This window comes from Eschrichtius robustus, chromosome 8 (assembly GCF_028021215.1).
Source record: "Eschrichtius robustus isolate mEscRob2 chromosome 8, mEscRob2.pri, whole genome shotgun sequence".
In the NCBI taxonomy this organism is placed as follows: domain Eukaryota; kingdom Metazoa; phylum Chordata; class Mammalia; order Artiodactyla; family Eschrichtiidae; genus Eschrichtius; species Eschrichtius robustus.
The window spans coordinates 93524438-93548648 of NC_090831.1; the positions used below are offsets into that span (position 1 = coordinate 93524438).

At 38.0% G+C, this 24211-nt stretch overlaps 1 protein-coding gene across 1 annotated transcript; it reads right to left on the reverse strand.

Annotated features, from left to right (window-relative positions):
• Positions 1–16199: 16199 nt before the first annotated feature.
• On the reverse strand, positions 16200–17312 carry GPR85 (G protein-coupled receptor 85). Its single transcript, XM_068550066.1, has one exon. It carries the CDS (start codon positions 17310–17312, stop codon positions 16200–16202), a length of 1113 nt encoding a protein of 370 aa, XP_068406167.1.
• Positions 17313–24211: the final 6899 nt, after the last annotated feature.

Genomic DNA, 24211 nt, shown 5'->3' on the forward strand with positions numbered 1-24211 from the left:
TGTACAGAATTCCTAGTGCAAGTTGGGTGTATCAGGGCCATGTAAAAATGGGAACATTTGTTTCCCTGAATTATGAATTCTAGCATGCATGAATATTTTCCCACGCTACCTACCAAATCCTTTATTAGTAGCTAAAAAGTTACTACCATGATAAGCATCATATTTTTTCCTAGTTCATTCTCTTAAAAGTCAAGCCACTAGACTCAAAATATATAAAAATGATGTATAACTAAATCATTTTGTTGCTGAAAATCAGAAATTGTAAATTTAAATGCACAGTTAATTATAGCAATTTAAACGTAAGCCCTAGAGTGTGATTAAAAATAATAGCAAAACACTTTTGTACTGGGTTGAACTTAAAAGCCAGTGTTTTTATGCATGTAAAGCATAGCAAAAACAACTACAAAAAGAAAACTAGATTTGTGTTCATTTCACAAGTCTTTAAGACTAAAACCTCAGCCATACTAGATTCAATTAAAAGGTTTTTAAAGCATACAGTACAACTCATTGTACACAGTAGATGCTTATTAAGTAAGCATGTTCAGAGATGGATTATTCTGAATTGCAAACTGTGGTGGTATAGTAAAATGTCTTCCTAAATTTTAAGTTTCATAGATTTGAAACAGGAACTTGAAACAAATGTAGTGGCCTCTAAAAGAAATCTATGAATTAGTTATAATTGAGAATAGAACATAAAAAGGAATAACAGGGCACAGATATCCATAATTTGGTCATTTGAAATGGAAGCAGAGCATCAAGTCTGTCTGATTAAAATTAAAAGTGCTATTATGGGAGACCTTCAAGATGGCGGAGGAGTAAGACATGGAGATCACCTTCCTCCCCACAAATACATAAAAAACATGTCTACATGTGGAACAACTCCTACAGAACACCTACTGAATGCTGGCAGAAGACCTCAGACTTCCCAAAAGGCAAGAAACTCCCCATGTACCTGGGTAGGGCAAAAGAAAAAAGAAAAAAACAGATACAAAAGAATAGGGATGGGACCTGCACCTCTGGGAGGGAGCTGTGAAGGAGGAAAAGTTTCCACACTAGGAAGCCCCTTCACTGGGAGGGATGGGGGGGTGGGTGGGGGGAAAGCTTCAGAGCCACGGAGGAGAGCGCAGCCGCAGCCACAGGGGTGCAGAGGGCAAAGTGGAGAGATTCCCGCACAGAGGATCGGTGCCGACCAGCACTCACCAACCTGAGACGCTTGTCTGCTCACCTCCTGGGGCGGGTGAGGGCTGGGAGCTGAGGCTTGGGCTTCGGAGGTCAGGCCCCAGGGAGAGGACTGGGGTTGGCTGCATGAACACAGCCTGAAGGGGGCTAGTGCGCCACAGCTAGCTGGGAGGGAGTCAGAGAAAAAGTCTGGAGCTGTTGAAGAGGCAAGAGACAATTGTTTCGGGGTGCGCGAGGAGAGGGGTTCCTGCTCCGTGCTCCCACAGAAGGCAGAGCACCGCCTAAGCAAGCTCCAGAGATGGGCACAAGCCACGGCTATCAGCTCAGACCCCAGAGATGGGCATGAAACGCTAATGCTGACGCTGCTGCCACCAAGAATCCTGTGTGCAAGCACAGGTCACTACCCACACCCTCCCAGGAGCCTGTGCAGTACACCACTGCCAGGGTCCTGAGATCCAGGGACAACTTCCCTGGGAGAACACACGGCATGCTTCAGGCTGTTGCAGTGTCACGCTGGCCTCTGCCACTGCAGGCTCGCCGCGCATTCCAATTATGACTACCGTACCCCTCACTCTCCATGGCCTGAGTGAGCAAGAGAGCCCTAATCAGCCGCTTCTTTAACCCCATCCTGTCTGGATGGGAACAGAAGCCTGAGGGCAACCTACACGCAGAGGTGGGGCCAAAACCAGAGCTGAACCCCAGGAGCTGTGTGAACAAAGAAGAGAAAGGGAAATTTCTCTGTGCAGCCTCAGGAGCAGTGGATTAAATCCCCACAATCAACTTGATGAACTCTCCATCTCTGGAGTACTGGAATGGACAACAAATGTTCCCAAAATTGAGGCAGTGGACATTGAGAGCAACTGTAGACTTGGGGCTTGCTTTCTGTGTCTGATTTGTTTCTGGTTTTTATGTTTATCTTGGTTTAGTTTTTAGTGCTTGTTTTCATTGGTGGATTTGTTTATTGGTCTGGTTACTCTCTTCTTTTTTTTATTTTTTAAAATTTTATTATTGTTTTATAAATTTTTAAATTTATTCTGTTTTCTTCCATTTTTTCTCTTTTTGTGAGTGTGTATGTGTATGTTTCTTTGTGTGATTTGTCTGTTTAGGTTTTCTTATACCATTTGTCCTAGGGTTCTGATCATTTTTTTTTTTTTTTTTTTTTTTGCTTTTTTATGAGTGTGTGTGTGTATGTTTCTTTGTGTGATTTTCTCTGTTTAGTTTTGCTTCTACTATTAGGTTTGGGGTTCTATCTGTTGTTTTTTTTTTTTTCTTTACTTTTCTTTCTTTTTCTTTTGAGCCATGTGGCTGGCAGGGTCTTGGTGCTCTGGCTGGGTGTCAGGCCTGAGCCTCCAAGGTGGGAGAGCCGAGTCCAGGACACTGGACCACCAGAGACCTCCCAGCCCCACATTATATCAATCAGTGAGAGCTCCCTCAGACATCTCTGTCTCAACACTAAGACCCAGCTCCAGCCAATGGCCAGCAAGCTCCAGTGCTGGACATCCCATGCCAAACAACTAGCAAGACAGGAACACAAGCCCACCCATTATCAGAAAGACTGCCTAAAGTCATCCTAAGTTCACAGACACCCCAAAACACAGCACTGGACATGGCCTTGAACAACAGAAGGACAAGATCCAGCCCCACCCACCAGAACACAGGCACCAGTCCCCTCCACCAGGAAGCCTACACAAGCCCTTGAACCAACCTCACCCACTGGGTGCAGACACCAAAAACAACAGGAACTACAAATGTGCAGCCTGCGAAAAGGAGACCCAAACACAGTAAGTTAAACGGAATGAGAAGACAGAGAAATATGTAGCAGATGAAGGAGCAAGGTAAAAACCCACCAGACCAAACCAATGAAGAGGAAATAGGCAGTCTACCTAAAAAAGAATTCAGAGTAATGATAGAAAAAAGTGATGATAGAAAAGATGATCCAAAATCTTGAAAACAAATAACAAACAAATCTTGAAACAAATCTTGAAACAAACAAACAAATCAAATCTTGAAAACAAATAAAAGGAACAAATAAAAGAAATGTTGTATTTTCTACACCTAGAAGAAGGACCTAGAAGAACTAAAGGACCTAGGAGAACTAAACAGCAAACAAACAATGATGAACAACACAATAAATGAAATTAAAAATTCTCTAGAAGGAATCAATAGCAGAATAAAACGATGCAGAGGAACGGATAAACGACCTGAAAGATAAAATAGTGGAAATACTGCCACAGAGGAGAATAAAGAAAAAGAATGAAAAGAATTGAGGACAGTCGCAGAGACTTCTGGGACAATATTAAACACACCAACATTTGAATAATAAGGGTCCCAGAAGAAGAAGAGAAAAAGAAAGGGACTGAGAAAATATTTGAAGAGGTTATAGTTGAAAACTTCCCTAACATGGGAAAGGGTGTAGCCACCCAAGTCCAAGAAGCGCAGAGAGTCCCATACAGGATAAATCCAAGGAGAAACGTGCCAAGACACATATTAATCAAACTATCAAAAGTACAACGAAAAATATTAAAAGCAGCAAGGGAAAAATGACAAATAACATACAAGGGAATCAGCATAAGGTTAACAGCTGATCTTTCAGCAGAAACTCTGCAAGACAGAAGGGAGTGGCAGGACATATTTAAAGTGATGAAAGGGAAAAACCTACAACCAAGGTTACTCTACGCAGCAAGGATCATTCAGATTCGACGGAGAAATTAATACCTTTATAGACAAGCATAAGTTAAGAGAATTCAGCACCACCAAACCAGCTTTACAACAAATGCTAAAGGAACTTCTCTAGGCAGGAAACACAAGAGAAGGAAAAGACCTACAAAAACAAATCCGAAACAATTAAGAAAATGGTAATAGGAACATACATATTGATAATTACCTTAAATGTAAATGGGTTAAATGCTACAACCAAAAGATACAGATTGGCTGAATGGATGCAAAAACAAGACCCGATATATGCTGTCTACAAGAGACCCCCTTCAGACCTAGGGACACAGACAGACTGCAAGTGAGTGGATGGAAAAAGATATTCCATGCAAATGGAAATCAAAAGATAGCTGGAGGAGCAGTACTCATATCAGACAAAATAGACTTTAAAATAAAGACTATTACAAGAGACAAAGAAGACATAATGATCAAGGGGTCAATCCAAGAAGAAGATATAACAGTTGTAAATATTTATGCACCCAACATAGGAGGACCTCAATACATAAGGCAAATGCTAACAGCCGTAAAAGAGGAAATCGACAGTAACACAATCATAGTAGAGGACTTTAACACTTTCATCAATGGACACATCATCCAAAATGAAAATAAATAATGAAACACAAGCTTTAAATAGTACATTAAACGAGATAGACTTAATTAATATTTATAGGGCATTCCATCCAAAAACAACAGAATACACTTTCTTCTCAAGTGCTCGTGGAACATTCTTCAGAATAGATCATATCTTGGGTCACAAATCAAGCCTTGGTAAATCTAAGAAAATTGAAATCATATCAAGTATCTTTTCTGACCACAATGCTATGAGACTAGATATCAATTACAGGAAGAAAGCTGTAAAAAATACAAACACATGGAGGCTAAACAATACACTGCTTAATAACCAAGAGATCACTAAAGAAATCAAAGAGGAAATCAAAAAATACCTAGAAACAAATGACAAGGAAAACACGATGACCCAAAACCTATGGGATGCAGCAAAAGCAGTTCTAAGACGGAAGTTTATAGCAATACATTCCTACCTTAAGAAACAAGAAACATCTCAAATACACAACCTAACCTTACACCTAAAGCAATTAGAGAAAGAAGAACAAAACCCCCAAAGTTAGCAGAAGAAAAGAAATCATAAAGATCAGATCAGAAATAAATGAAAAAGAAATGAAGGAAACAATAGCAAAGATCAATAAAACTAAAAGCTGGTTCTTTGAGGAGATAAACAAAATTGATAAACCATTAGCCAGACTCATCAGGAAAAAATGGAAGCAGACTCAAATCAACAGAATTAGAAATTAAAAAGGAGAAGTAACAACTGACATGGCAGAAATACAAAGGATCACAAGAGATTACTACAAGCAACTATATGCCAATAAAATGGACAACCTGGAAGGAATGGACAAATTCCTAGAAAAGCACAACCTTCCAAGACTGAACCAGGAAGAAATAGAAAATATGAACAGACCAATCACAAGCACTGAAATTGAAACTGTGATTAAAAATCTTCCAACAAACAGAAGCCCAGGGCCAGATGGCTTCACAGGTGAATTCTATCAAACATTTAGAGAAGAGCTGACACCCATCCTTCTCAAACTCTTCCAAAATATAGCAGAGGGAGGAACACTCCCAAACTCATTCTATGAGCCCACCATCACCGTGATACCAACACCAGACAAGATGTCACAAAAAAAGAAAACTACAGGCCAATATCACTGATGAACATAGATGCAAAAATCCTCAACAAAATACTAGCAAAAAGAATCCAACAGCACATTAAAAGGATCATACACCATGATCAAGTGGGGTTTATCCCAGGAATGCAAGGATTCTTCAGTATTCGCACATCAATCAATGTGATACACCATATTAACAAATTGAAGAATAAAAACCATATGATCATCTCAATAGATGCAGAAAAAGCTTTTGACAAAATTCAACACCCATTTATGATAAAAACTTTCCAAAAAGTAGGCATAGAGGGAACCTACCTCAACCTAATAAAGGCCACAGCCAACATCGTTCTCAATGGTGAAAAACTGAAACCATTTCCTCTAAGATTAGGAACAAGAGAAGGGTGTCCACTCTCACCACTGTTGTTCAACATAGTTTTGGAAGTTTTAGCCGTAGCAATCAGAGGAGAAAAAGAAATTAAAAAATCCAAGTCATTAAAGAAGAAGTAAAACTGTTACTGTTTGCTGATGACATGATACCATACCTAGAGAATCCTAAGGATGCTACCAGAAACCTACTAGAGCTAATCAATGAATTTGGAAGAGTAGCAGGATACAAAATTAATGCACAGAAATCTCTTGCATTCCTATACACTGACAACGAAAGATCAGAAAGAGAAACTAAGGAAACAATCCCATTTACCATTGCAACAAAAAGAATAAAATACCTAGAAATAAACCTACCTAAGGAGGTAAAAGACCTGTACTCAGAAAACTACTGCAGAAAACTGATTAAAGAAATTGAAGCCGTTACAAACAGATGGAGAGATATACCATGTTCTTGGATTGGAATAATCAACATTGTGAAAATGACTGTACTATCCAAAGCAATCTACAGATTCAGTGCAATACCCATCAAACTACCAATGGCATTTTCCCCAGAACTGGAACAAAAAACTTTACAAATTTTATGGACACACAAAAGACTCCGAATAGCCAAAGCAATCTTGAGAATGAAAAACGGAGCTGGAGGAATCAGGCTCCCAGACTTCAGACTACACTACAAAGCTACAGTAATCAAGACAGTATGGTTCTGGCACAAAAACAGAAATATAGATCAATGGAACAGGATAGAAAGCCCAGAGATAAACCCATGCACATATGGTCACCTTATCTTTGATAAAGGAGACAAGAATATACAATGGAGAAAAGACAGCCTCTTCAATAGGTGGTGCCAGGAAAACTGGACAGCTACATGTAAAAGAATGAAATTAGAACACTCCCTACCACCATACACAAAAATAAACTCAAAATGGGTTAAAGACCTAAATGTAAGGCCAGACACTATAAAACTCTTAGAGGAAAACATAGGCAGAACACTCTATGACATAAATCACAGCAAGATCCTTTTTGACCCACCTCTTAGAGAAATGGAAATAAAATAAATAAACAAATGGGACCCACATGAAACTTCAAAGCTTTTGCACAACAAAGGAAACCATAAACAAGATGAAAAGACAACCCTCAGAATGGGAGAAAATATTTGCAAACAAAGCAACTGACAAAGGATTAATCTCCAAAATATACAAGCAGCTCATGCAGCTCAATATCAAAAAAACAGACAACCCAATCCAAAAATGGGCAGAAGACCTAAATAGACATTTCTCCAAAGAAGATATACAGATTGCCAACAAACACATGAAAGGATGTTCTACATCACTAATCCTTAGAGAAATACAAATCAAAACCACAATGAGGTATCACCTCGCACCAGTCAGAATGGCCATCATCAAAAAATCTAGAAACAATAAATGCTGGAGAGTGTGAGGAGAAAAGGAAACCCTCATGTACTGTGGTGGGAATGAAATTGATACAGCCACTATGGAGAACAGTAGGGCGGTTCCTTAAAAAACTAAAACTAGAACTACCATATGACCCAGCAATCCCACTATTGGGCATATACCCTGAGAAAACCATAATTCAAAAAGAGACATGTATCACAATGTTCAATGCTGCACTATTTACAATAGCCTGGACATGGAAGCAACCTAAGTGTCCATTGACAGATGAATGGATAAAGAAGATGTGGCATATATATACAATGGAATATTACTCAGCCATAAAAAGAAACGAAATTGAGTCATTTGTAGTGAGGTGGATGGATCTAGAGTCTGTCATACAGAGTGAAGTAAGTCAGAAAGAGAAAAACAAATACAGTATGCTAACACATAGATATGGAATCTAAAAAAAAAAAAGGAAAGGTTCTGAAGAACCTAGGGGCAGAACGGGAGTAAAGATGCAGATGTAGAGAATGGACTTGAGGACATGGGGAGGTGGAAGGGTAAGCTGGGACGAAGTGAGAGAGTGGCATGGACATATATACACTACCAAATGTAAAATAGATAGCTAGTGGGAAGCAGCCGCATAGCACAGGGAGATCAGCTCGGTGCTTTGTGACCACCTAGAGGGATGGGATAGGGAGGGTGGGAGGGAGACGCAAGAAGGAGGAGATATGGTGATATATGTATATGTATGGCTGATTCACTTTGTTATAAAGCAGAAACTAACACACCATTGTAAAGCAATTATACTCCAAGAAAGATGTTAAAAAAAATGTTAAAAAAAATAAATAATGTGTTGTTATGAAGTTAGCACATGAATAAAGGAGAAGCCTGGTGAAAGAGCATTTTAATATGCTATAGATATTCTCTAGCATTGATATCAACAAGCTGGGATTAGTTTGGACCTACAGCTGCTTAGGTAGGAACCTAGTTAGTTGAAATATTGTATGTGAGAAATGGCTCTCAGTGGGCCAGTGTCAGTCATGGGAAGCTCTCTTTGTTAGAAATAACCATGTCATTAATGTCCTGGGGACACAGTTGACCCAGATGGACAAACCATAGATTTGTCCAAGCTGGAGGAATTTTAGAGATCAACCACTTTATTATACATTTGAGGGAACTAAGAGGTCAAGTGATTTGACCATGGCCTATAGGCAGTCAACAGCTCACAGTTCCTGACACTCAGGCTGGCACCCTTTTCCACATGGCACAGGACAATTGAATAGAAACTGTATTTACTGAGATCCACACACATGACCAAACTGGAGTGGCGGTATGGCAGTGGCTGTCACTTTAGAAGATGAAATCTCCTTGGTACAGTTACTGGTAAAGTAAGAGATCAAATAAAAAGAATGAAGATGAATTGGGATGGATGTAGGGGGGTTCAAATGGGCAAAACATCAGCTTTAGAAAATGCAGTGAAGGATCGCCAGGCATGTAAACAATGACTATGAGTTAATAGTTATACAAGTGTGAGGACCATGTGGATGCATGAATGCCAAGTGGGCAGGACTCATGAGGTAGTTCTGCCATTATATTCTCAATTAGTCATTCGTTTACTATGTATAGTTTTGAATGTTATGAATGCTAGAGTTACAGAAGGCTCTGGAGAGATTTCAGTGTAGGGAAATAAGTGTAAGTAGTTGGGACGTGGCTGGGAATGGTGATACTGAAAGGTGGACTTTAAAGGGAGACTAGGTAACAGATGCCTTGAAAGGATTTTACCCAGCTTACTATAATCATCCCTTAAAATCTCCACTTTATATAAAATGTGACAAAACTGATTTAGGACTGAAGAATATGAGCTAGATGTAGGTAAAACTCTCCACATGGTATGAGTTGTGTAGTCTGCTTTCAAAATTTGAGTGATGTAATGTGAGCAATGTCCTTCTAAACATTCATTTGAGAGATCAGATGGATTCTTCTGTTTCTGTGCTAATATGATCCTACATGAAAGTGGAGAGGGCTGTTAGGCAACTGACTACTTACGATTCTTTGCTTCCTTTATTGGAAAAAGGGAGAACAGCAAGGTGGAGCTGAAGTCTGAAGGCTGGAGCTCTGTTTCTGCTCAGTCACTTCAGCTCCCATTTATCTCTAACCTTCAGTTATTTTGTTAAAATGAACAATAGCGATAGCAGCAGCAGCATAACTAATATTTAGTGAATGCTTACTCTGGGCTGCACGCTGTAGTAAGTGCTTTACATCCATCTTTTGCCTATTACTATTGGGTTGGCCAAAAAGTTCGCTTGGGGTTTTCTCTAACGTCTTACAGAAAAACCCAAACGAAAATTTTGACCAACCCAATACTTAACTTCTCTGTGCTTCAGTTTCTTCGTTTGTAAAGTATGGAGAATAATAGCATCTACTTCTTGTGATAATCAAATGAGTTCATATATGAAAAGTGTTTAGAACAGTCTTTAGCAAATAGTAAGTAATTAATAATAGGTATTATTATTATCTCATTTTTTAATCTTCAAAGCAAATCTTCAAAAGTAGTGGTTGCTGCTACTTACTCCCCCATTTACAGATAAGCAAACTGAGACTCAAAGAGTTTAATGAACTTTTTTCAAGATCATAAAGATAGTAAGGGACAGAATAAGGACTTAAACTTCCACGTCTTGTGCTTTTTAACCCCTCTGCCATTTTGGTCCTCCCCTTCCAGGCACCTAAGCCCCAGCCACACAACATTAAACTCTGATTAGTACTGGATCCTTATGTTGAACACATCATGAGCTTTCAAATCTCTCTACAGTTTGCTCATTTTATTATTTCCTTTCTCTGAAATGGCTTTCCTAACTTTGTCAAGTAGATAAAATTAAAATTATCCTTCAAGACTGAGTTCAGCTGCCACCTTTTCTCTCACCTTCCTTCTCCCATCTTCACAGAGTTAATTGCTTGTCTGTGTTTTCTTTTACACTTATCTCACATATCTCTCTTTCAGCACTTATCACATTGTCTCATAATTTGTTCGTGTCTCTGCTGCTAAATGGTGAACTATGAGAGAACCAGTAAGAATTAAAAGTTATTTAAGATGCTAGACTCTCTTCTAAAGGCTTCACAAGGATGCACTCATTGAATCCTCTCAGTAACACCAGGATGTATGCTCTATTATCCCTTTTTTATTGAGGAGGCATAGAAAGGTTAAGTAACTTGTCCAAGATGATATATGCAGTAGCCACACAATAAATGATTGTTGAATTGAATTATATTTAAGTAAAAATGCTTACTAAAAATGATCAAAATTTATTTTTTTTCCCTGGAGAAAATGAAGTCTCTCAATTCAACATCTTTTAGGATGGAGGAGAAAAGAACAAACTCCTCTTTCATCTAGTCCAATTTTTTTTCTTAAAGCTATGAAAAGAAACAGCTAATTAACTTTAGTTGAAGCTCAATTATCAATTCAGCTTTAAAGTTTTTAAATAATATAATAACATTTTCCCATGCTATAGTAAATGACTTACTTCCCATTGATCATTATTCCCACGATCTTGAATACCCATATAAGTTAAATGTTATTTTATTGTCTGTTCAAAACTCATAATCCAGGACATGCATTACAGTGTCAATTTTAATACTGTGTCAAGAACCTATAATTTTCCAAACACATAGAGAAAAAAGGAACTGTTTTCTGCCTCTAAGCCAAGCTTGAGAACCTGTCTTTCTGAGGATGATGAGATCCTATGGCACCAGAAGGAGCTAAGGGACTAGCTGTGAATGCCAGGTGTGAATAATTTCAAACCCCAAACCAGCTGTTACTCCTTTAAGGCCTTTTTTCACAGTCACTCAGAGGGAAACACACTCTTTTTTACTTTCCTCTGGGGCCTTTCAGGGCTCCAGCCCTTGTATTAACTGCCTAATCTGGTGGGAAGAAAACTAGCTTTAAAAGCCTTTTAATGTAAAGGGTTTGAGCAGCTAATAGACATCATCCCCTTGGCAAAAGGATGTGATATAAAAACTGCTTCTCTGTTTTAAAAACAAGGTCTTATTTATATAATCCTTTTATAAAGTTAAAGCCTCTTGGTTTAAATATATTTTTTAGAGCTTGTTACAATGCAGTAAATGGCAAAATGAGTTAGCCAAAACAATGTTTTCTCCATTGCCCCAGTTCTCAATAGCCCTTTAGCTTATTTGACTTCTTCGACTGATGGCAAAAAATAATCCAGTCATTTCCAAATGCTCCCATAGTTTTAACCACTGTATAGACTAATTATGAACTTGTGCCTCAAAATTGAGCAATTCTATCATTTTAATATGGTATAAAAAAAGTTTGTGAGAGAATTAGGAAAGTCACAGAACACTAGCATATCCAGAGTTAAGAACAAAAGAAAAATGTCAGCAACAAACAGTTATCTTAGTAGACCCTGCAATTTCCATTAAAAACATTTATGAGACTATTAACAAACATGAAAGTGATGCATTTTTGCATAGAAAAACAGACTCACGTTGATTCTAGAATCGTAAGTAACCCATAATTCTGGTAATCATCAGTCTTGTATTTAGCCAGTACTTGAAACACTGCTATTTGTCGTCTTATCTTTTTTATTTTCTTTTTAATATAAAGTTAATATAAGCTGGAGTTTTTGTTTTGCTTTGTTTTAATAACAATATAGTTTATGCTACACGTGGAATAAAGAATGGAACAAAGTAAATTCATCTAATGTAAAGTAAATTTATCTACAGAAGTGAAGGGTTTTGGTTCTGTTTGCAACTGTCCTACAGTAATCCCCATTGCAACACAATGCGCTATTACATGCCTTAGCTGAAAAGGATATGTCTCTATAATTTTAAGTACATTTCATTGTATTTGCAATAGAAGTAAATTTTGGAGGCCAAATAAACTTTTCAGCTGATGAGGGCATGGGTAGGGAGTTTTGTTGTATCTCCAGTAAGGAATAAGAAAAACATTGAAGGAGTAGCATGCTTTCATAATAAAAGATATGTACCCTGTTTCACAGGTTATTCCCATCTTTGCTTGAGCACCATGGGAGGCCCCCTGGGAGTTGACATCTTAGTGCCTTCCTTTGATTGCACTTTACCCAGGCATTCTCATGCTAACTTGCAGGAAGGTATGAGTATGGAAGAAAGAACACCTCCCTGTCATTTGAAGGAATTGAAATATCTCCACGTGGAAGTGGAGAGTCAGGAGTAGGAGGACTTTAACACTCAGGGTTTGCTGTTACTTTGTGTAAGCACTAACAACGTGGGAACTCGGGGTTCCAAAACACAGCACGGGTGATTCATCTAAATGAAATGTGAGCACAGTGAGGGGGCTCCCTCTGAATTGAGGGAGTATGATATATAAAAGATCCCAGGGAACACTGGGAAAGATAGGAGATAAGGCATGAAGGGAAAATGGAAGACAGTCCATTTATGGTCATTAATATCAAGTCCATTTTAGAAACATTTACTATTATAACACTTGTAACTTGTTGCTACTACATATTTAATTCTGTTCTGCCTGTTTTCTACTGTGGTCTCAGCACCAAGCCCAGTGCCCAACACATATTTGTTGAGTGAATGAATAAGCATTTCAGTTAGTATTCATGGATGTAGAGGCAAATGGATAAGGGGCCATAACCATGTAAAGACAAATCAGTTATTAACCTCTATGAAAAATGCTGGTGTTGAAACTCAACCAGCTAACATTTGAGAAGATAATTCAGTCAGTAGGTTGTCCCACAAATAATTTTAAAATCTAATCACTATGGTTAATTTTGTATTATTTAAATGGAGCCTCCGTGGGAAACTGAGCCAGTTACTCACCTCCTTCTGCCTCAGTTAATATCTGCATAGGGTTTCACAGTCACAGACTTAATGCCTAGCTCCAGCCAGGCATCTCACAAATAAATCCACTGTGCACAAAAGGAACCAGATGAGATTATAGACACATCCATGCAAACACATCACCACTATTAAGGAAAACAATCTAAAGCCTGTTCAACTCAGATGTAATTAGTCCTAGAGGGACACATTATTATTGATAAAGGGTTTTTCTCACAGGGAAGTTGGACTCCCCAGTGGGAATGTATTTTTATGGGTTGAAGATTAGTAACATTTTCAAATTGAATTAGTTGCAACTGTTTTTAAATATTGAATATTGGAATGGGTGCCAAAATAGATAATGTGATTTGGTCCTTGAGTCACTGAAGCAGAATTTTATTTTATATGATTGCTACCATTACTTATTGACTTACAAATAGCATTGATTAACTGGGGATGTATCTCACCCACTGCTTGCCCCTTGACCTGAAATGCCAAGTTAGTCAAGAGTAGGCTTAAATGAGAGTCACTACAGTTCAGTATTATTCACTGATCACTGGGGCTGATCACTTACCAAAGCTGTTGGAATATGTTGTTCCAAATAGCTAGGTAGAATCAGGCAATCTCACTTGGTTGTTGCTCTTGACTCCCCAGTCTCCTAGTCTTAATCCATGCCTCAGGTTTTTGTGTATATAATGGAGGCCAGTGTTGATAAAACCTGGTCTCTCTGGCCTCAAGATCATTGTTGAATTTTCTACTGATTGCTGGTGATATTTGAACCTCTAAGCGAAGCTCTTTATATAGTCATGGTAATTATGCCTCTACTGTAAACTTTTTGAGTTGGAAACATAATGTTATCCCAATATCTTTTGATAGCATTTCCTTAATTGTATTTTAGATAATGATTTTAGTACCAAAAGGGGGTCTTTATTGCTAGAGTCAGTTCACTGTTGTACATTAAATTTTGTCTCAGATCCAGTCAACTTTGGTATAAAGTAAAAATGAGTTCAAACAGAGTGCTCACTAAATCATGGCTTGAGCTGTCCTTGTATGAGCAAAACTGAATTGTTGCATATATCATTGAAATATTTCAATGATTTATTTTTCCTTATTTATATTTATATTGATGTTTTCTTTACAGAAACACTGTAGCAATAAAGAATTCTGTTCCATTAGTTTCCTAATCTTATTTTTCAAGTACCAAATAAAAATAAAAACCCAAAACAAACAAAAACAATGAAAAACAAACAAAAACAATAACAACTTTTCTGGTTTTGTCATAATATAATTGTAAACCATTCTTCTTACAAGTTATGTATTTAGAATCCAAAATTTCTACCATGGCCCAAAATAAAATGTGATGTTTATATTAAAATTCTGAACCAACCAACTAAGCAGGTTTACATCTTTAAATATTACTGGCTTGTAAGAATAAATAGGATAAGTACGACAAAAGCTACCAAATAATGCTTTTGCAGAGAATATTATTTGTCAGTTTATCAGCTTTATGTTCCCCATCATTCATGCATTTTCAGTTCCAGAATATAGTAGCTACAAAAATAAAGAAACAAAACCATAATAAAGCTAGTCTTCCTATTTTGTGCTTGCCTCCCAATTAAAAAAAAAAAAATTAAGTGCCAAAAATGTAAAATTTATTCCAAGAAAAGTAACAGGCTACACAAGTAAATTTTGGCAAATGCAACTTTATATTGAAATTCACACATCTGTATCTTGAAGAATGAGACTCACAGACTCTAATGTATTTCTGAAATACCAGAAATCATATTATAAGCTTTCACAAGTTAAAACTGAAATAATTTAAACGACCAATACACTGAATGTGCAGAAAGTATAAACAAGACTGTGCCTTCGGTAGAATAAAGGCTTTACAAATTGTGCAGGATGTCATACTAAGGCTGTGGTCTCCCCTTGACAGCTGACTTAAAATATAAACACACATCAACTGCCTGCTTCTTAGAACACACTAGAATGGGTAGCACAACTCAGAAGAAAATCTCATTATCCCAGTGATGTGCACCTTAATTTTCAAACCATGTGAGGAAAAAGGAAAAAGAGTATTAAATGATCGTCCATGCACTTCCAGTTGCATGACCATGACCAGTTACTGATTCAATTTCCCATGACTCCAATTTGCTCCAATGCTAAATAAGATGAAAGATACTAGATAATCCTTTAAGGCAACATGTGTTTATTCTGCATTATTAGAACTGCTCAATTGTGACCAGTTGGTACCATTAATGTTGCCTCCCAGACCAGTATCTAGTATTTGTAAAATATAGATGAATTGGAAAAACTTTATACCAAATCAACAAAAAACCATATAATACAGTTCGATGCTAGCAATTTCACTAGTAGGTAAGGAAAGTGGTATTTAGAAACAGTAATGTATTAATACAAAAAAAGTAAACTCTAATTGGAACCAATATACTGCTTTGGAATGCTCCCCAAAACTTACAAAGCGATTTTTTAAAAGTGTGGTAATCCAATAATTCATGGCATGTCTTTAGTGAATTACAGTACTTTTAAGTCCCCAAATATTTTAGTCCTTGCAAAACAATAATAGTATGAAATGTTTTAAAGTCTTCAAACTTCTAAAATTAGTTTTTATCAACACATTTACCTCATGTCAACTTAATTTATTAAGATGTCCAATGCTAATTGGGTTTTTTTTGATGTTTTTTTCATAAGTAGTGATATACACAGCGTTTAGCACTGATACTTAGCACCTGCTACTTTCATTATCTAGTTTTCAACCACATAAAGAAACTTAGGGCAGTGGTTCAGTCCTTTCTTAATTACAAACCTTCACCGGCAGTCAGCAGGATCACTCTGAGATTTAAAATAGGATTATAGGTGAACTATTGCAAAGACTGCAGAATGTTGCCCAAATCCTTATAACTGCTGATCCCATTCTTGATTTTCTTCTCAAGAAATGGCTACAGGCCACAATTGCTTAGCAGAGAAGGTTAGTGTTTCACAAGGCTAAAGATTTACAGATGCTCCTTCATATAACACAGTAAGGTTCCCTTGGTAACCTGGATTTTCTGCAGTAAAGAAGGGTTGTGCTGAAACAGCGCCTCAGCTCCCTGTTGGAGAAAATGCAGACAAAAGGATTGATTCCTGCTTGGGCAAAACTCATCCAGACAGCGGCTGTTAGAAATCCCCCTGGTACTACAGGCCCTCTTGCAAAAACTCTCCAGTAACAGGCCACCAGGTAGGGGCCCCACAAGGTTAGGAAGAGAAAAGTCATTATATAGAACATTCTGCTGATTCTTTTCTCCATTTTGAACTCATCTAAGACCAATAGCCTTCTTCTGCTCGTGGTGTTTGCATTTTGCCTGATGCCCAGCAAGGTGGGTGGTGTGGGACCCCTTCCAAATCCTGCTAGCCAATTGGCAGCTGCCTGGCCACTGGCTCCAGGGCCATGAAAAGTCCAGTTCTGGCTGACTGCTGCTACAAACTGGACTGGCTTCATTTTCCTTCGGTCGTGGACAAAAAATATCAGCTTGAGGTAGACAAGCTGTGTAGCTAGGAGGATGAGGGCAAGGAGCAGCATAAATCCTAAGGAATCATTAGCCCTGAAGGAGCGGTGTTGGAAGGTACATTGATCTTCTTCCCTAATGAATGAGTAAGTGCCCACATCCAAAACTGGGGGGAATGCCATGGCCACAGACAGAGTCCACACCATGCAGATCACAGCCAGACACGTCCAAAAGGTCAGCCTCTTTGTATAGAAGCGGTGATGGGCAATAGCTAAGTATCTGGTGACACTGATACAGAAGAGCATGAAAGCAGTGTGGAAACAGGACAAAACCCCCAGAAAGGCAATCACTTTGCAAGTCAGAGTCCCATAAGTCCAGGTAGAGCCATTTTTGACAGAGTTGAATACAAATGGGAAACAAATTGCAGATCTGAGGATATCTGAACAGCAAAGATCCAACAGGAAGTAGTAAGGTGCTCTATGCAAGGTCTTATCTTTCACTAGCAAAATGGAGATCAGAAGGTTGCCCACCACGCTGACTCCTATTATGAAACCCAAGGAAGTCAGTTTCAGAAAGGCTGTTAGAGGAGAGAGATTTTGCAAAATGTTGTCAGCTGCATGGCTATAGTTCGCCATAGATGGATGGAGGATAAAGATACAGCCTCAGTCAAGTCTCATGATCTAGATATAAGAACAAGGAAAAGATATATCCATACATTTTACTGAAAATGTAATCCACAAAGAGAACTGATCCGATCTGCAGTCATGCTTCCTCTTTTCTTCCATTTGATTTGCCATCAGAATATCTGGAAAAAAAAAAAAGCTATCAGTTCTAAAGTTAACAAGCAATGATGTCAGGCAGTGCTAACATAAAGCTGTTCATTTATGGGGAAGCAAATAAAGTTTTAATTTTGAATAATATTATTTGCTTTAGTATTTTTGCTTGAGATTTCAGAGAATTGGCTTGTTTAGTTTTCTGAGCTAGATGAATTTTAAAATGTCCCTATTTAAAAGAACATACATTTGATTGGGCACCTTTAGGAGAGAAGGAATAAAATGTTCCCCAGTTGTAAAATATGCCAGTCCAGGAGTTAATCACTAGTTTTGCAATGGAATCTACAAGATTGCTAATAGGAGACAGAGAAGAGACTACCCGCATTTATCTGAGGTCTGTTAGTATCTGTCAGTGTTTTCCCGGCAGCTTCTCTGCTGATATGGATCCAAAGAACCCTTCCAAAATATATGTCTTTTAACTCAAGTGCCACTATTCATGCTGCATATTATAAGAGGAATATTTGTTGATTCATCTTAAAGCGTGATTTCAACATTAGACTTCTAAATTAATAGGAACTTGTCCCAGGATTTGATGTGATTTAATCTTTTGTCTTTCCCTCCCCACCCCACCCCCCATTTTTGGCAAATCTTTTCTCTTTTAAACCCACATGATTATTAAAAATGGTTAATATAAATATTGGTCAGGGAAACACCCAGAGGAATAATGCACTTACATTTGTAAGCCGTGGCTACCTGAATTCAAATGAATTTAACATGAATCTGTATTTCTTGGGCAATTAAGCTTTTCCCATTTACACTGATAATCTTTGTTGCAAATCGTAAGTGGTTTCATTTTAAAACAAAATGCACATTGTCTCCTAGGTGTTGGGGAGCCCCATCAGGGAAATCGGCTTTCTCTGTTATTCCCACCAAGCATGTTCCCTTTGCCACTTCTCACTTGCCCGGAATATGCTGATAGAAGCCCAGGCAACACTGCGTTCGATGATTTTAATTTCCCCACCGGTACATCCCCGGGTAAATACCGATCGCATCATGCAACATTACGAAACCTGAAATCCGCCACCCCTGGATTTATAATGGGGGGGTGGAGGAGGGGGAGGGGGAGAGAGACATGCATTACATACGCGAAGATGGGGAGAGATTGCTTCTGTGCTGCAAGGGAACTGTTCCCGGTGATTCGCAGTCTGATATTCCTCAGTCTTGCAACGCTTTCCAGAAATGGAGCTCTCAATAAGCCCTACTGAAGATGCATTGTCTGAATGTACTTCCATTATGCAGTTTATTGTCAAAAACAAAAAACAAAAAAAAAACTCAAGGAGGGCTCTTTCCCGGTGAACCTGCAGTTTCATCACCACTGTGCGCCCCCTCCCCCCAAACTTAACCGAGAGTATATCCTCCTACCTGTTGGTGTTGGATATCCCGACAGACTATAGCTTCTTCTTTCTATAAATTGCTGATTTTTTTTTTTGCCTTAGTGCCTTGACTGAGCATCCAGGCAGGGCTCGGCGGCGCCTGCGCGCTGGAGCCTCCTTGAGCTCCAGCCGCGTCCTCCCCTGTCGCAGCGGCACCGTCTCCCCCAGTAACGCAGGGGCAGCGGCGGCGGCGGCAGCGGTGGCGAGGGCGGCGGCAGGGGCTACCTCAGCCTCTCTGGAGCCAACAGGAGCCCCGACCCGTTTCCAAAGCGGGCTGGGTTTATTGAATGTCCTGTCCTGTTGAACTGGCAAAATTGGCCTGTGTCCCCTTGCGGCTGCTTCTGAACTTTTCCCTCCCTGCATTGGGAGTGGGGTTTGGAAAGGCTCGTTCAGGACCTCAGGCCCACCCTCTTCCCTTAGGGCAGCGCACCCGGGTGCCCGCCCCCACCTCAGCTTCCGGGACCCCTCGCTTTCCCCATTTTCCTCCATTCTCTTTTAGGGCGGTCCAAAGCTTGGGAAGCTTCTTTTAGCGTTCTTCTTTAATGATTTCCCCAGCTGACTGCATTTGCAGGTTAGCTTGGTGTGGGGGAGAGTGGAGGGGAGGGGAGAAAGAAAAAAGAAAGGAAAAGAAAAAGAAAAAGAAAAGAAAATTTTTTTAAAAAAGAAAGGCATAGGAAAAATCTTGTCAATGGGGAAGAAGGGAAAGCAGGTTAGCGCAGCCCTTTGTTAGTCGTCTTCTGTTCTCCAGTGCACGCAGATATGCGTTAAGTAGGAAGAAACTAAGTTCAGAGGAAAGCTGCAAAATGATTTATGTCCATTCTACTTTAACGAATATGACTATAGAACCAGCCTTACACATATTTTAAATGACTGCTCCTCGCATTCCACCCCACCAAGCAATAGCCTTTCTTTTGCTTCTTGCAAGTAAGGCTGACTAGTAGATTGGTAATGTCACAGCAGTTGTATGTATGTGAGTTTCCTTCCCCCCTTTGTTGTTAAGGAAGAAAAATACTAGGAATATAACGATTCATAAAACTTCCACCCGTCCAAAAGGTCCGATGATATCACAAGACAGTACATAGCCTGACACCTGGGTGCTTAGGGATGTCTCTGGAATCATGGATTTCCTTATTTTACCATTTCATAAGAATTTTGTTTGTGGGGGTGGTATAAGATTTTAAACAACTCTACCTTCAAAAAACGAGCAGAAATGCTTTCATTGATTCCCAAGGTAAAACGTCTGCTTCTCCTCCTGCATGCTTATTGCTTTATAATAATCTGTTAATGAAACAGAAAAAATAAAGATCTTCTCTACAGCAATAATTTGATCTCCAGACAGCAGTAAAATACCTCATTGCTGGGTGGTGAGATTGTGACATTCGGGGGAACTCAAGCCAATCAGCATACAGATAATATGGATTAATTTACATATTGTATTTCTATTGGACATACCGAGGTAAAGCTTTCTCTGTTTAAAGCTTAAAAAGATTAAAAATGAATACTTCACTGTCATAATGTCACAGTCATGTTACAGTCATTACAAAACACCCTATGTTGGTAATACTGAAATGAAGTTACATTTTCCTGATTTGTTTTGGGATGTCCTAAACCCAGTTAAGAAAAATAGACAATGATTTAAAAAAAAAGAAGTATCTCCTCACTTTGGCGTTCCCTTAACCTAGAAAAATCAATTCTACAGCAGTACTGGAAATAACTTGAGGGCATTTCCATTCTAGTGAAACATTCCACTTTTTTGCAAAACAAATAAATTCAGAAGTGTTCAAAACTATACGTTGGTTTGCAACTTGTAAGTGAAATGTCAAATTCATTTCTGTGAAACTACAAATCAATTCAGTTTGTTCTTTTTTACTTCCCAATTAGTGTCCCAATGTACTTTGCAAAGAGTTATTATCTCCTGAATTTCTAGGAAAAAAAATCTAGAAAATTTAAACTTTAAAAAAAATTTTAACAGGAAAAATTTCTAGTTAAAAAATCTATAGAATAAGTGACTTAAGTTTGCTGAAAATTCATGATTGGCCCAATCTTAGGTTGTATGGATTAGGGAAGAGCTATTTAAAAGCAAATTAAAAGGATGACTGCACAGCGTGCTCTTGAGGCAATAATTTACTCTGCCAAAAGGTATAGGGCCAAGATCCAAGATTGATTCCTTAAAAATAAGGGAGGGGATATGTGTATGCAATATTCTTTCATATCCACAACTCAGGGTATATTAGAGCTATTATTTTCCTTTGCAATTGAGTACAGTTACATCTACTAGTTCTTCGGTTTTTCCAGCTGTTAAATGAGAATGTCATTTTCTTGCCTCACAAGGGGGTTTAAGAAATTAGTGAGATATTTTCCATTTAGTTCATTACTCTACTGGAGAAAACATGGATGTCTGCATCTTTCATCAACAGAGATTTGAAAAAATATATTTAATATGTTAATGGACAAAAGCTTCATATCATCTACAAATTCTCAAATATAAAATTATCACTTCAGTTGTTCAGATCATAACCTTGTTTGATCATAGCTAATTTCTTTTTGATCCCTTATATCACCAAACCTAGAAAAATTGATTTTCAGGTTGAGAGTAAAGAGACAAAGCAAACAACAAAATACTATATACCCTGGGTTTGAAGGATTCTAAAAGTTTGAAGAAGTGTAACGGTTTTCAAGCTCTCAGCATATTACATTTACTGTATTGATCAGTGGATTAGGAAGACTGATGTAATCTGCTTAATTTGGTTCTTGTAATAAATATATACAATTTTTATTTCAAGCAGCAATTATCTTCTTTTCAGAATTAATCGGACATGTCAGATTTTTGCCAAATGCACAGTCTCATGATGGACAAATGCAGTGTTTTTGTTCTATGCATTATGTGAAAATGTGTGTCAGGATGTAAACAATCCTTCACAAATGCAGAGAATGATAGGCTAGGATAAGCGTTCTAAAGATTTTGTGACCATTCATTTAAAGTACTATCTCTCCCACTTAACGCCTGTCGTTAAACCTTTAAAAATGTGTATCTTTGATAGTCCCAACTCTTAGTAAAGTCTAAAGTTATATATGAAAAAGAAACTTCCATAAAATTTCTGGATTTTGGTAAGAATGGCTCTCACCAGGGACTTTTGCGCAGAAACATTTTCTAATAGATTATTTTAAAAAAATTCACTAACCTAGAATAAATGACCAACAGAAAGGGAGAGTATGCGTTTATATTTTGAAAATGGTTTTCACCTCCTAGTCTGTGGCAAAAAATGACCTTTTTCACAGGGACATCTAAGTAACTGAAAGTTTCTAGGGGGCTTTGTACTCATGCTTGAGGAACAGAATGGTGAAAGAATGTACTATACCTAAAAAACTGCCACTGGATTTAAAAAATCATGCCTCTGGAGTTTGGAATAACCATAAGTGTGAACACGTCAAACAGTGAGATTTCTTCAGAATTTTAATGAGTTTTTAAAAGATTAAGAATATGGCATGTTTCTTTCCAAAATGCTAAAAAGTTCATTTGTCAGATTTTTCTCTTTACTCTGTCACAAAACAGGTTCCGATGTGTTAATATAATACGTTTAAAAATTTAAAGCTAGCATCTCTAAGACCTTCCTTCTCATTTTAAGATCCAGGCTTTTAAAACTTAGCAATTTACCTTTTCTGATCTTTATTGTTCACAATTTCCTTCTCTCTAAAAACTTTAAAACTTGTTCCTTTATTTAATTCATTTAACAAACATTTGTTGAGGTTACTCTGTAGGAATCACTGTGCTAGATCTTGCAAGAAATGAAAAATCAAGAGATAGGATCAGTGTACAGGCAGTTGCATCAATGTAGGAAAAGCCTGAACTGGTAGAAGTAGAGGGGGTGGAATGAACAGAAACAAAGTGATAGATCTGACTGGTAAGAGAAGGTAGAAGCTGTGTTTTTTTTTTTTTTTTTTAATCAAATGATTAGATAAGGGAAGCAAAGGAGATTGAGGAGTAAGAATTGACTCCAAGGTTTGGAGCTTGGATAACTAACTGGGAGGTAGGAGATGCCATTAACTAGAGGTAGCAAAAGTTAAAAAAGGGGGAACTGGTTTGGTAAGGAAGATAATGAGTTAATTTTAGACAGATTGAATATGAAATGCTGGTGGAACATTTAAATGCTGATGTCTTATATGCAGTTGGAAATGAAGACCCCAAATTCAGGAAGTACTTATAGGTAGGTGATGGTGGAAGTAGGTTAACTGTTGGATGACATTGCCAAGGGAGAGACTGTTGAGAGATAAGGTTGAGGTTAAATAAATAAACTAACAGGCCCATCCTTCTCTTTCTGAGCAAACTGCAAAGCTAAGATAATGTCTATATGTAAGAAACAAGAAGGAACATGTAAGAACCAGAGCTAGAACAAAGGAAGAAACACCAGTGTCCAGTGTCATAGACCTTGAGGGAGGAGAGAAGTTCAAGGGGGGAGAGGTCGTCAGTATAAATTGTATCTAGGAGGTTTAAAAGGATGAAGGATTAGAAGATATCATTGAATCTGGTGGTGAGGAAATCATTAGCAGCCTTGGAGAGAGCAGTTTCAGAAGAGCAAGTCAGACTGAAAGGGATTAACAAGTGAGGGGCATAGGCTTAAAGGCTTATAAGGTCAGGTTCAGAAACTATTTTGCTATTAATGACAACACTGTTAGTGATGAAGGTTTTAATGAATTCTCTTGATGTTTTGTGAACAGTGTTAGTTATTTAAATAAATATAGCATGCCTTCTTCTTCTGGAAGTCTTTAAAACTCTTCTTCTATTACACATTGTTTAAATGTGATCCTGTGAATGAGAGCAAATGCAAGTTTCCCTACCATGCCTGGTAAAACTTTAGAGATTTGATCAAAAGCCCTTGGTCTATTAAAATATTCTAAGTTGTCTCATTCTTCTTTGTCTTTTTTTTAAAGATGAAGTTAGTCTCAACCATGAAAAAGAGAAAAGTGACCTATGTGGTATATAGTATGAGCGAGTGTGGTCTGTGTGTGTGTGTGTGTGTGTTGGAGCGAGGTAGGGAGGCAAAGCAAGTGTTGGTAAAATAATTAAGAATTGGGAAGTTTAGTTTAATATTCAGGTTAATGGAGAGTCATACATATCTTATATGGATTATAAATTTTCACAGAATACAAATGCAATATAATTTAAAAAACTCAAGAAGTCTAAGGCATTTTTTTCTTTGATTATTCAGGGTTACCTCAATAATACAGTGAGTTAAGGCCATTATTATAAGCACCAGTTATATGATAATATGAGCGGATTATGGTTATTTAAGCTTTTGTGGTGTTTAGCTTTTTGATAAATGGGCATTA

Bases quoted from the DNA above. Each gene is read 5' to 3' on its own strand.
- GPR85 (XM_068550066.1), bottom strand. From the start codon at position 17,312: ATGGCGAACTATAGCCATGCAGCTGACAACATTTTGCAAAATCTCTCT.